Consider the following 13,689-nt stretch of genomic DNA (forward strand, 5'->3'; position numbering starts at 1 on the left):
AGAATCTTCTAAGTGTTGTCATTTAAATTATTAGCCTTTGCCGCAAGAAGATATCAGTTGTGCTCATCAACAGCAAACAATTCGATCGCAGTAGAAGTGACGACAGAAACAGCGCTTCATTTCAAATTCTTCTCGCTGAATGACATTTATACAGTTATGTGCTGCCATATGTTATATTGCATTGCGTTTTATCCTGTCTCGTGTTCTATGATAATTGTGTCTTCTACAGGCAGGGACTCGATAGTTTCGTGCTGAGATTCAAAGCCGAAATGATCAGCAAAATACCAGAAAACCGAGGACGAATATTCATCATCAGTTATTTTTTATCTGATGACACAATTTCGGTATTTGAAGCCCAACAGACAGGTGAGTGACAAAACAAAGCCTCATACTACATACATTATGATACTGTACAATACATTTACAATATAACATGTGAGTAATGTTTAATTTTAAGACATTGTTTAATTTTTGGCAGGTTTTAAGGGAGGTATGTTTTATGCACGTGACAAGATGTACAAACCTGGGCAAGATTTTTTTACAAATAAAGAACCAGACGCCTACACTACCCAGGATTTGTTCGTTGGGAACGTTCTCAATATCCACGAATTTCTTTTCCGACTAGTCGCCGCCGACGAATATGCTCTGCGATATATGGAGATTAATTCTAACGAGGTTAGTGATTGCTGATGATTATGTAGCTTTCGTTCGTTTTATTTCTGTCTTTGATCTTAACAGATATGGAGCTAAAAAATAAATCTGCCATTTATAGAACGTAGAAGTATAACACTCGGTTTGTCCACAGCTAAATTGTAAATTATAGGTTACTGTGCTTGTACAGCTCTCAAGTTCATAACATAAATTTACCATGAGGGTAAGACTGTTATTCCAATTAATCACCGTTCTACTGAGTAATCGTCACTGTTAAATCTGTAATTGCCACAACTGAGTCTGAATTACATTCGTTTTCTTGTTTACCATTAGCTGTAGTTGATGTTTAGTCGAGACCATCCTCTGCCTGAGATATGACCAAGAAAACGCCTTTAATTAATGAGCAAGCATCACACCTAATTCGAGGTAATAACTGACTCAACCAGGAGTTTGCCGTAATCAGAACTTGCGCGCTAATGGCAGTCATTCAAGTAACTGTACTAACCGAGAAAATCAAAGTTGAATCATAAATTTATTATGTTCGTAACAGTTATTTGTCATTGTGTGTACGAAGTAGTATTTTTTATTTTCCTAAAAAGGTATACATTTTATACTCAGTCTATAGTTCAGCGGAAGATTAGAAATCCGTGTTATGGTACCATGAAATTATTCACTTTGAACGACGGCGGTGGATATTATGTGTTATTTTACTTGATGTGGCGGGAACGCACATCATAAAGCAAGTAACCGAAATTAAAAAATACGTGACTGGTATTTTTTATGTCAGTGGCTGAAACTACTTCACTCTGCAGCGCCGTCACGCTCAATACCAGGCATTTCGTGCATGGATAATAGCTAACAGTCATTCAGTTACTACTGTTTGCTGATGAACCCATTTTCACCTTGACAGCATATCGATGACACAACGGAAGTAACATACATTATAGAGGCACATTGTTCAACATCGCTTGTCTTTAAATGTGTGGTTTTCTGATATCGACAGTCGAATAAGAAGGTCTTGCCCAATCGTCCGTCTATCACAGTCCATGTGAGGATTAATTCAGCAAACCGAGTTGACACAGTAGAACCATTGTAAAAGTTCCCTTGGATTAATGGCTGGGCATGAACTTTCAGCGTCTAGGTCAGCTAACAAATCTCCTATGGATCGCCCTGTTCATTGGCCACAAGAGCCGACATTATGTTACGTTATTCACTGGCTGGTGGATGAACTTCTTATTCTTACTTCTAGGCACAATCACAGAACACGTTTTTATTCGTGTCTCATTTCGATCCTGCATGGGCTATTTTTAGAAACTTCAGTGGAAAAAGGAAGAAACATTTACTTTAAAAACTTCAATATTATGTCAGCTCAACTTACAAGTGACGCAAAGTAAATTTCAGAATCTGTCCAGCGCATGCCGATAGGTGTTAACTGGTATACGGCAAACAAATGATTTGTCATGCTAAACCAGTGAATGAAAACTGGGAATCATTTAGGCATACCAAGCGCTACCTTACTTTCTTCACTCCTTGTGCTAGGTGGACGTTGTCTTCTCTATGCCAGTGCTGAATTTGGCATTAAGATACCACCCTCATAATGATACGACAGAATCTCATCAGCAGAATTGCACTTAATAATGCATAAAGAGCCGACAATAACACTAAACTTTGTATCGGATGTTTTAAAAAGTAAGGTAAATAGTTGCTGATTACTTTTCATAAATTTCTTTTACGCCTAAATTCTAGTATATGTTACTGTACATCCATTCGAAACTGACTCTAAGTATATATAAGTTTTTAAAAACGCAGCTTTTCGCTCTTCGATTTCCTGAAATATTCATCATTCCGCCTTCGACATTGTAAGTTAGCTGTCTGAGCTTTTGGCTTTTTTTGCATTTCGCTGATCGGTATAAACATATCTGACATGGAGGTAATAAGCTTGGAAAACACAGACGCGACTTGGATTATGCCACATAGAAAACGTATTCTGCTACTTCAGTATAGTTGGATGTTGGTTGAACAACTATTCAGTAACGTCGTTTCTCACTGTTGCGCTGTTGATGTTAACATGGCCATATTTATGCATTAGTTCACGGTTAACAATTTTCAGATTATTTCTTACATTCCTAAATGGCTAAAACTGATCATAAATGCTAGAAACAAGTAGAGTGATATGCTACGGCGCCCATACGATAATCTATAGGAGGGGGGGGGGGCGGAAGAGGGGGAAGCTCGACTTCGGGGTATCGAGTATTTTTAATATTTTACAAGACGTTCACTGAGAGCAAAGTGGGGGGTGGGGGGGGGGCGGGGGGAGGGGGAGACGCCCACCTGCCTCGGGTATGCTCGCCCTTGGCGATATGGAGCAGAAGTGAATAGTTATAGTTCGTGCTGCAATCTGCTGGTGATTGCTAAGATTAACTCCTCAGTGCCTGCTTTGACGTCATAGCATGGCTGTTGATTGGAAGAGTTTGTTGTGTAACAATGAGAACTGGAAATCCTTATCGCAGGGATTCAAAATTTGTGGAGATAAAAAACTTTTATTTGATATTCAGCAGTCTGTTATAGTGGCGCGACACTTCGCCTCGATTTTCTTGCGCAATCGTCAACACTAGAACCACCGGAACTAGTACTATACTTAGAACCGCCTATGTGGTCAAAGTGGCCTCTTTCTTTGTAAGTACATGCTGTTCTGTTTACTGTAAATATTAATGACCTTGATAACAATGTATCACTTTAATTACGTTTAGTAACAGTTTCATTGTATTTTACAACAACAATGGGAACATAATACTACTAATATTTAAGAACATAGTTCACAATATTCATCTGTAACCATACTAATTGTATTGCAGTAGTTCTAAAATTAATAGAAATTAATCTTACTGGATAAACTAAGTACCCATGACTATGTTAAGAGAAAGACCAACCATAAAATATGACCATGTATAGTGCCTAATCCTACTTACAAGCATTACAAACTACTGTCTTTATTACTTTATATGTACACGGCCCACAAACATATCTCTTGCATTTACTGCACACTTCATTTGTCTTGTTTCTGCATTTCCTCGTTTGGCATATTTTTCTTACTTTCGCAGGAATTTCCGCTTCTTCTCTTTCTTCAACACCATCGTCCTTTTCTTCCTTTTCTTTTCCATCCCTTGGCATCCTTTCCTGATTTTTGGTTTCCATATAGGCTCTACGTAATTATTCTGCTAGATTTAAGATGAAATTCCGCCTACTTATTTTGATCCCTGTCACTAGCTTATGCGTTGATGGCTGCTAAATCAAGGATATTGTGAAATACGTGTACAGGCATCGAAGAGTACCAGAGCGGACAAAATATTTCCTCGTCATCTGGTCCAAGACATCTACAGCAAATTTTGTGCTATTGAAGAAGGTCACTGTTTCGGGAAGGTGTTTCGAATTATTTTGTATTTCAACATCTGTGTGCATGGTGCTATACAGAAGAACATTTTTGTTCTTTTTCCCTTGGTAAACAGTCAGAGTAGCACCTCCCCTTTTCAAGAGAACAGACGTATAAAGAGGAGTTTTCATTTTTTTTATAGTGTTCGGAATTTCTTTTCTTGCACGGTTGATAGTGCCGACAAGGCTAGTTTTCTCTTTTTCCAGTATCTCCCCAAGTGTGACCATAGTGAAAAAATTATCAGTAGTCACATTTCGCCCCTTATTGCGATATGGAGCTACCATCTTCATTTCTACTTGTTCTGGAAGTTTCCCATTAGGTGCCCTCTGTTCGTTCTTTCCTACATAAGGGAACCCATTACAAAGATATTTTGTTTCTACATCCGGTAGAAGCCAGAATTTGATTCCGAATTTATCAGGTTTATTCGGCATATATTGCAAATACGGACACCTGGTTCTGCTGGGGAAAAGTTGTTCGTCCACAGTGACATTTGATCCTGGTATGTAATTCAGCTGACAGTTTTCTATAAAATGGTTCCAAGTACTTGATATAAGTGCAAATTTGTCACTTTTCAAACTTTCCGACCGTTATTTTTTTCATCAAAACGCAGATATTTCAAAATTTCTCGGAAACTGTTTCTGCTCATTGTGTCAGTGAAAAATGGGGCTCCCCACATTTTCGACCACAACTCATCTACTTCAATACATCTGGCACCTAGTGCACCACGAACATATAATGAAGCAACAAATGCATCTAATTCTTCTAAATGCAAACCCCAGGAATCATTTCCAAGAAGCTGTTGTGCCTCTACTTCTGTGCATTTCTTTATGTGTTTCAACATTGATTGATCAACTAAAAGGCGCCAGGCACTCGAAACATTATCATTTGAGACGTGCTGCTTTGCGTGTGGAGTAGGTCCCCGTGTTTCTTTCAATATATTCTGTTGACCTATCCTACCTGGAGTAGTAACACCGAAGTCTGCTACAGTCCACTCCGTGATCCCGTCCTTCCCCAGGAGTTTTGAGCCACGTTCTGGAAGTGAACCCTCACTTCATTCTCCTCTTCTACGTCGATTCTGTATTAGTCCACTTACAGGAGGTGCAGATCCTTTTTTTACCCAGGGTAGGTCCTTCTCTAGCATTGTTTATACTACTGCTTGGTACTGGTTGAGCAACTGCGCGAGGAAAGAGACAATTAGAAAGCTACAACTCATTATAAAGATAACATACCACAAAATAAAATAGCAGAAACAGAAGAAGCAGTAGAAGTGTCAGCTCTATTATAATAGTGATCATTATTCATATAGTAACAATAATAATAACAACAATAATAATATAAGTGAATGTAAACTACCTTCATCTTCAGTCTCGGAGCTGTCACTCTCCACATTAGCTACAGGTTGGTAATCTTCATCTGTAGAATCTTCCACAAGGTCCTCAACTTCAGGATCATTTTCAGCATCTGATTCATACAAAAGTGTGACAATTTCTTCATCTGAAAGTGGCCGTGGCCGTGGTTTGTATCGCTGTGACATCTGAACCATGTCTACTGCTCTGAGATCAGTACTCAAATAATCATTCTTCTTTATGCAAAACCCAATAGCAAACAATAAATGACATATTGCATTGTTGAGCTTTTAAATTCAAACAATGCGAATGAACTTCAGTAACCAGCATATTTCGTATATTGTTCACGGGAGCTAAGAATAAATCCGGGGAGTGACGCACTACAATCTTTAAATAATCTGTTTTCAAATATACATGTAATGTGGTCAAAGTGACCACTCGGCGGTTTTAAGTATAAGTGGCCATTCAAAGAAAACTGATGAAGATAAAATAAATATTGGACTATTTATATGATGTACATAAACATTTAGGAAAAGTCATTAACTCACAACAGCATAGATTAGAAATTGAGCGAATAATAACATGTTAAAATACAAATAGTGGTCAAATTGACCACTCGGCGGTCCTAGTGTTACGGCGAGTAGTAGTTGTTTATCTTGATTTCTACAATGGGTTTTACGAGTGGGAGCGCTTGTAACGCAATAAAATTGTAGCAACAACAGGAAGAAGACACTACAGCTGTCTTTTTTTAGGTTTCATAAGGACCCCGAGACGTATATTCCATCATGTTACTAAACTGTATTGTCAGGATTCGTTTGCAAACTACATTTGTATTAATGATTGATGTTTCATTGTAGGAGCAGAAAATGGCTAGTTAACAGCAGACGAGACGACCTCATGAAAAAAGTCCCAGTTTACCTTTACAATAATATTAAGTTTTGTTTGCTACATTTCGAACAAAACCGGTCCATGAACGTAGACAATAATAATCTCGTGTGGAATGCAGTACCCACACTGTTTGACATCCCAAATACGCCACCTCAACTGACGATGAAGAGGAAACTGCCACAAAGGTTCGACAATCCATCTAAAGTTGTAAAACAGTCCACAAACCTTTACATTCCAAAAATCTGGAAACCATTATTGAGATGTCCGCTCTGGAAACCAGATAAACCACCAACAGATGCTAGAAACTATATCATTATTGCGTCTTCCACGTAAGATCTTTGAAAAAATGTTACTGCATCGCTTGTAGCGCATGATGGAGCCAGCGTTAATTCATCAACAAGCAAGTTTCAAACTAGGAAGGAATTGTACATCTCAAATTATTAATCTGGTCTAGTATATAGGAGATGGGTTAGAAACACACACTATTGCAGGTTTGCCTATCATCTACCTGACAGCTGTTTATGATGCTGTTAATGATTATACATTGTTAAATAAGGTCAATGAAATGGAAAAACTTTTTGTAAAAGAGTTCTGTGTAGACTTTCAGGAACAACAGCAGTCGATTGTGACGTCTGAAAAACGGTGTACCACAGGACAATGTATTTGCCTCTAATGTTTTTAACATCTATACTAATGGCTAGCCACTCCGAGACCGCACCACTAGTCTTCTTTGCGCAGATGATCAGGGTTTGGCAACTCAGGCTAAGCTGTGGATGTTCACCTGGGAGATGCTTTGAAGAAGGTGAGCATTTATGACAATAAGAATGAGCTTCACCCAAACTCATTTTAAACCCAACTGTTTGTTTTCCGTCTCAAACACAGATAGGCGAATCGTAAACCCAGTGTCTCATGGAAGGAGTGAGATGCTGTACCATATCCTAACACGTAACTGTGACACTTGTCATAAATAACATCCTTAAGAAAATACTTGGTAGTACATTGGGATCTCAGCCAAGAGCTTAAGAATGATAACGTTATCAGTGCTGCTCCGCAACAAAATACCTATGCGCCGTCGGGGCACGCCAGACATGTTGACAAGACACTGAATACACGTGGAGAATACGGAATGTTGGTGGCATACGTTTGCGAAATTATATAACCTGGCAGTATTGCTACCATAGAGATCCGTCGATATATCGCTGCCACTGTGCAATGAAAAAAACCTTGTTACCAAACGTAGCCTTCTATTACGTGAACCAACCGTTCGAATATTGACATTCAGGAAAAAACAATGAAAAATAGCAACATTCTGCTAACGAGTACATCCGAAGCAAGAATGCAAATGCGGAAAAAAGCTGATCCTCATTGGCCTCAGATATCTGAAAATCTCTTTCCTGGCCTCAAAGAGAAATGAACTCATGCTGTCAATCGTCTATTCTCTGGAGTCACAAGATCCAGACCCTTCAAAAATGGGGATTTCAGTCGTTACAGTCAATTGCAATGCCGAAGACATACTCACTTACTCCACAGAATGTATTACAGAAACGTGGGTGTTGTGAACGTTTTCAACATATATTAGTGTTAAATCCAGCCTAGTCGTCAAATGTGGGGTATCTAGGAAACCTGCTTTCTCGGATCGCTAGACAACATTCGAACAAATTGCATTAATGAGTTTTATTACAAAGAGAAAAGGTTAGAATACTTAAATTTGTGTTTCAAAGATGTGTCGCAAGCAAAGGGCAACATGCAAAATAAGCAATGTTCTTCACTATACACAATCCTAAGTCGCTGCTATAGGAGTGCCTAATCTTGAAGTTACTATGGTCGCGGCGTTTATGTCCTTTTCACATAGGGGCCGTTGCTGTCGCGTTGTCGTCCTGGAGAGGGGTCGGTCAGCGTGCAAGTGGCTGACGTCTTTATATTTATTTATTTGCGCGTCCAGTTCCGTAAGACCAAAAAATGGTTCAAATGGCTCTGAGCACTATGGGACTTAACATCTGAGGCCATCAGTCCCCTAGAACTTAGACCTACTTAAACCTAACTAACCTAAGGACATCACACACATCCATGCCCGATGCACGATTCGAACCTGCGACCTTAGCCGTCGCGCGGTTCCAGACTGAAGCGCCTAGAACCGCTCGGCCACACTGGCCGGCCCGTAAGACCAAATTGAGCAGGAAATCTCCGCGGTCATGGAACGTATCAGTACATGAAATTACAAGACAAAAGTAATAACAGATAAAAATAAAATGTTTATGAAGCCAAAACAAAGTCAAGTAATAAATTTAAGTAAACGCGATCAACAATATAATATAAAAATGAGCTTAAGTTTTCAAGGATCTCCTCAACAGAATAGATGGAGTGACTCACGAGGAAACTATTCAGTTTGGATTTGAAAGCGCTTTGATTACTGCTAAGATTTTTGATTTCTTGTGGTAGCTTATCGAAAATGGATGCAGCAGTATACAGTACACCTTTCTGCACAAGAATTAAGGAAGTCCGATCTAAATGCTGGTTGAATTTCTGCCGAGTATTAACTGAGGGAAAGCTGCTTATTCTTGGGAATAAGCTGATATTGTTAACAAGGAACTACAGTAAAGAAAACATATATATTGAGAGGCCAATGTGAAAATACCCAGACTACTGAGTAGGGGTCGACGAGAAGTTCGCGAACTTACACCACGTATTGCCCGAACCGCCCGTTTCTGAGCCAAAAATATCCTTTTAGAATGGGAAGAGTTCCCCCAAAATATAATACCACACGACATAAGCGAATGAATATAAGCAAAGTAGACTAATTTACATGTCGAACGATCACTCACTTCAGATACCGTTCTAATAGTAAAAACGGCAGCAAAGTTTCTGAACAAGATCCTGAACGTGGGCTTTACGTGACAGCTTACTATCGATCTGAACACCTTGAAATTTGAACTGTTCGGTTTCACTAATCATCCCAATTCTGTGAAATTAAAACGTCGGGTTTGGTCGAATAGTGTGTTAGAAATTGTAAAAACTGAGTCTTACTGTGATTTTTCTACAAGCCATGAACTTATGTCATGAACTACACTATTTGAAACCGAGCCAATGTTGCACACAACATATTTTACTACCAAGCTAGTGTCATCAGCGAACATGAATATTTTAAAATTACCTGTAATATCAGAGGACATATCATTTATATAAAAAAGAAACAGGTGTGGCTCCAGCACTGATGCCTGCCACCCCTCCCCCACTTGACCATACCCCACTCAGACCCCACACCGCAGCCATTCTAACACTGTGAATATTGACCTTTTGCTGTCTGTTGCTAAAGTAGGAGGTGAACCAATTGTGAGCTACTCCCCATATTCCGTAATGGTCCAACTTCTGGAACAATATTTTGTGATCAACACAATCAAACGCCTTAGTTGAATAAAAAAAAAATTGCCTAGCGTTCGAAACCTTTTGTTTAATCCATCCAGTACCTCACAGGGAAAAGAAAATATAGCATTTTCATTTGTTAAACTACTTCTAAAGCCGAACTGTACATTTGATAGTAAATTATGTGATATAAAATGATCAATTATCCTTATATACACAGCCTTTTCAATAACTTTAGCAAACACTGATCGCATAGAAATAGGTCTAAAATTGTCTACATTACCCCTTTCCCCTTTTTATAAAGAGGCTTTACTACTGAGTGTAGTGGACTGACCCGACAGCCAATCCACTAGGACGGGTAGCCGAAAGGCACGCGTTTAAGCTCACGCAGACAGGCGTGAGGTCTGGAACAGGACAATGTCTTGAGAATTGCAAATAAAGGACGTGGATGATATAATACTTAACTTTATTCCATAATTGGAGAACATAGGTCTGACGGTACAGGCTTTATAAGATAACCAGCAATAGATAATTGGCGCCTTGCTAGGTCGTAGCAATTGACGTAGCTGAAGGCTATGCTAACTATAGTCTCGGCAAATGAGAGCGTAATTGTCAGTGAACCATGGCTAGCAACGTCGGCTGTACAACTGGGGCGAGTGCCAGGACGTCTCTCTAGACCTGCCGTGTGGCGGCGCTCGGTCTGCTATCACTGACAGTGGCGACACGCGGGTCCGACGTATACTACCGGACCGCGGCCGATTTAAAGGCTACCACCTAGCAAGTGTGGTGTCTGGCGGTGACACCACACTGAGTACTTTAAACGTTCAGAAAACTGACTATTCCTGAAGGAAAAATTACAAATATGGCTCAGTACAGGGCTAACATGTGCAGCACAGTACTTTAATATTCTGCTAGGCGCTGCTTCATAACCATGAGAGTCCTTAGTCTTCCCTGTCGTTCCCGGCTGGCGTGCCGGCGGTTGATTTTACGCCGTAACAGTGAGCAACAGACATGAGCTATCGGCGAGAAGAAAAAAGGCTCTTCTCATTAATGATATCGTTTGTCGAAGACTTTATAACCATGTATAACAATGTAATTACTGTCGCCCATAAGTCGTCAAAGCACATACACAAACATTGCTCATTCATACGGACGGATGTCAAGCGCGGTACCACTTGCAAAATGTAAGCGGCACTTATTATCATTTTTGAACCACGTGTTTGTTTACCCTTCGTTTGTTTTTCACCTACATAATCACTGATCGTCATGTTAACCTATCTTTCCGTCTCTTCGTGGTAGAACGACTTCGTAATGGTACATAAAAAACACAGTATTGTGAGTATTCTGCAGTATACGTACTGTAGAACACACACAAGAATACAGACCGTAGAACGGACACAACTGTGCGCTTTGCCACACAAAAGTTTGCAAAGCGAATCGACACCACGGACAGTAGCGAGGGCTCTCTGCAATCCGCTCCTGAAGACCTCGCCTCCTCTCTTGGCATACCAGCGCCCTCACGCTCAGCTAGCAGGAGCTCTGCCCAGTTCGTGACCTCTTCTGAAGGAATCAGCATGTAGTACAGGGCCAACGTGATACTTAAAGTTTCTGACGGAACATTGTACCTCAAGAGAACAGTTTGTTCATTAGTGCATCAAGTGATACTGTGCTACTCCATGACAGTCGTCAGCTATCCAGTACTCCTGGGGCACAAAACAGTGTCAAAGCTATGTAAGTCTTTTATTCATTTATGTAATAACATGAACTAATATTTCATGTGTTATAGTCTGAAGGGCCTACTCCCAGAGCAACCAAAGAACCCACAGTTGTGGCTGGACGAAAGTAATTTTGCCTGGTAACAACAACAATATTGTGCTTTTCATTTATAACTAATCGACATATTTACTCTATTTCTTTTCTCACAGCTGTACATTTAAGTCACAAGTGAATTAGTTCGCAGAGAGGAAGTTAGATATGGAGCATCAGGCATCATAAAGGATACCGAGGAGGTTCTCAGATTTATGTTGTAAGGTGTCAGGCAAATCCAACACCTTCCATGAAAACCCTGACATGATAGTAAATCCGGCAATATGTCACATAGCTCCAAATAAATCCTGACATTAAATTAACCAAAGTAATACGATCAACGAGTGAGCAAATGGAATACCCCAGACTAACACAAGAACGCCTAAATGCGTGTCATACCTTCCCACCGTGAAACAGGCGCAGTTCCGAGGGGAGAAACGAGAACAGAAGCCGAGAGCAGAGCCGTGTAGGCTAGAAGGCCCTACGATAAGGGACGGACACCCACGTTTCCAGCCGACCGCCAGGACCACCACCCCCCCCCCCCCCCCCAGCCCATGTTACAAGATAGAGCCCTCCAGAAGAACAGTATAGATCTTACGATAACACTAAAAGGACCACACCAGCTGAAAGTTTTAGCGTGAGATTATACGCGTCTCTGTTACGTTGCAAACATTAAAAACATTGCCCTACCACGAAAAGTCAACGTTTCTCATTGGATAGACAGAATTTCTGTAGGCGGAGCTTAAGGTTAACATTGAGACGCTGATTGGTCAGTTGAAAACACAGCCAGATACCTTTTTTTTAAACCAACTTCGGTAAACAGTAGTAAGGATAAGTTTGAGAGAGTTGCTACCGAGATGGTGAGGTGTATAGAGCTCCGCCGCCCGCTGCCCCTGACGCTGCCTAACCACTGACAAGGTAATGAACGCATGCGTAAGAGCGCATAAGGCTTCACTCAGAACTGCAGAAGTCTCATCTGTTACATCCCCTTTTTACGTAATACTGGTGTCGATTGTCAATTTAACTTCGTGGTATTCACATTTGCTACTTGAAGTTAAAATCTGAAACGCGATGATTTTTCTGTCATATAATTACTGAGAAGCCACATCAGCCACTGTAATTTATGGCAAGTTAAATAAGTAATTAAAGATAATTGAGGGTCACTGTAGACCATTTTTGATAATTTTCTCTTTTATGAAACTTAACTTAAATCTAGAATATAGATGTGATATGGCATAGGTCAACCTTCAATCCATTATAGAACTTGGTAACCCATTCAGGGAATATTCGTTCACATTTTTGTTGAACGCAGTTGGTTTTTATCATCCTGTATTAAAATATTGCCTTTCATCAATAGTGCAATTTATAAACAATGTTTTGTGAGTAGAATAAAAATTCCAATGGTAAACTTAACTGCTTTTTCGACGTTATTTTACCAGCTAACTAAAAATAGGAAAACCTTGAACCCCTTCCACTAAATTTAGTTAGTATTAAGAGTCTTTTACAGGGAGTGCAGTGGAGCTGACGCTGAAATCATTAAGTATTTGATTATACCATAGCTAGTCTCTCTGAACTCTTCTGAACTCTACATGTCATGTGTGGTCTGGCGTCTCCTTACCAGCAACAGGTCCCAAGTTCAAACTAGTCAATTCTCTAAAAAACACGCTCAGAGCGTCGTTGCGGGAAAGTGGTAGGGAGACACGACTTAGAACAGACCCCGCGCAGAATGTTAGAATGTCTGTGAGACACCCCGCCAGCACCAGTACTGATGGTAACTCGATCTTGTTCCATCGTTCCAGCCCTTAAACTCCTTTGCTGGCTCAGTGCATTTTTTAAAATCTAACCAGATCACGCAGATACCAGCGATTGCGAGCGTTGTCGTCTGTTCTCTGCAGCTCTGTGTCTCTGAAACAATGCCAATTTAACATCTTTCCTACCTTCCCTTCATTTTCTACGATGTCGAATATCTTCAAAAGCGCATTCCATATTTGGTAGGCAAATGACAGTCACCATTGAAAACCTTAAATTCTAAATCAGACGAATCTCTCAGATGCATCCCGTGTGGGAAACTGAGAAGCGATCACATCTGGCCCTAAACCCTTCCGCCTTTTGCTCTCTAGAAGGGTCCATGACCGACTTCCAGATTTTCTAAAAAACTCCAAAAAATGTTTAATATTTGTCACTTTAGCTAGTCAGCTCTGTGGTTGC

The 13,689-nt window shown here is 40.2% G+C and overlaps 1 protein-coding gene across 1 annotated transcript in view; it reads left to right on the top strand.

Annotated features, from left to right (window-relative positions):
• LOC124593823 (EF-hand domain-containing family member C2-like) overlaps positions 1–13,689 on the top strand; it is a 264,643-nt gene that overhangs the window by 200,169 nt on the left and 50,785 nt on the right. Inside the window, exons 8-9 of the mRNA XM_047132172.1 lie at positions 230–366; positions 479–675. Coding sequence (XP_046988128.1) covers positions 230–366; positions 479–675 — 334 coding nt within the window. The remainder of the gene's footprint in view (positions 1–229; positions 367–478; positions 676–13,689) is intronic.

Source organism: Schistocerca americana, chromosome 2, assembly GCF_021461395.2.
Source record: "Schistocerca americana isolate TAMUIC-IGC-003095 chromosome 2, iqSchAmer2.1, whole genome shotgun sequence".
Classification (NCBI taxonomy): Eukaryota; Metazoa; Arthropoda; class Insecta; order Orthoptera; family Acrididae; genus Schistocerca; species Schistocerca americana.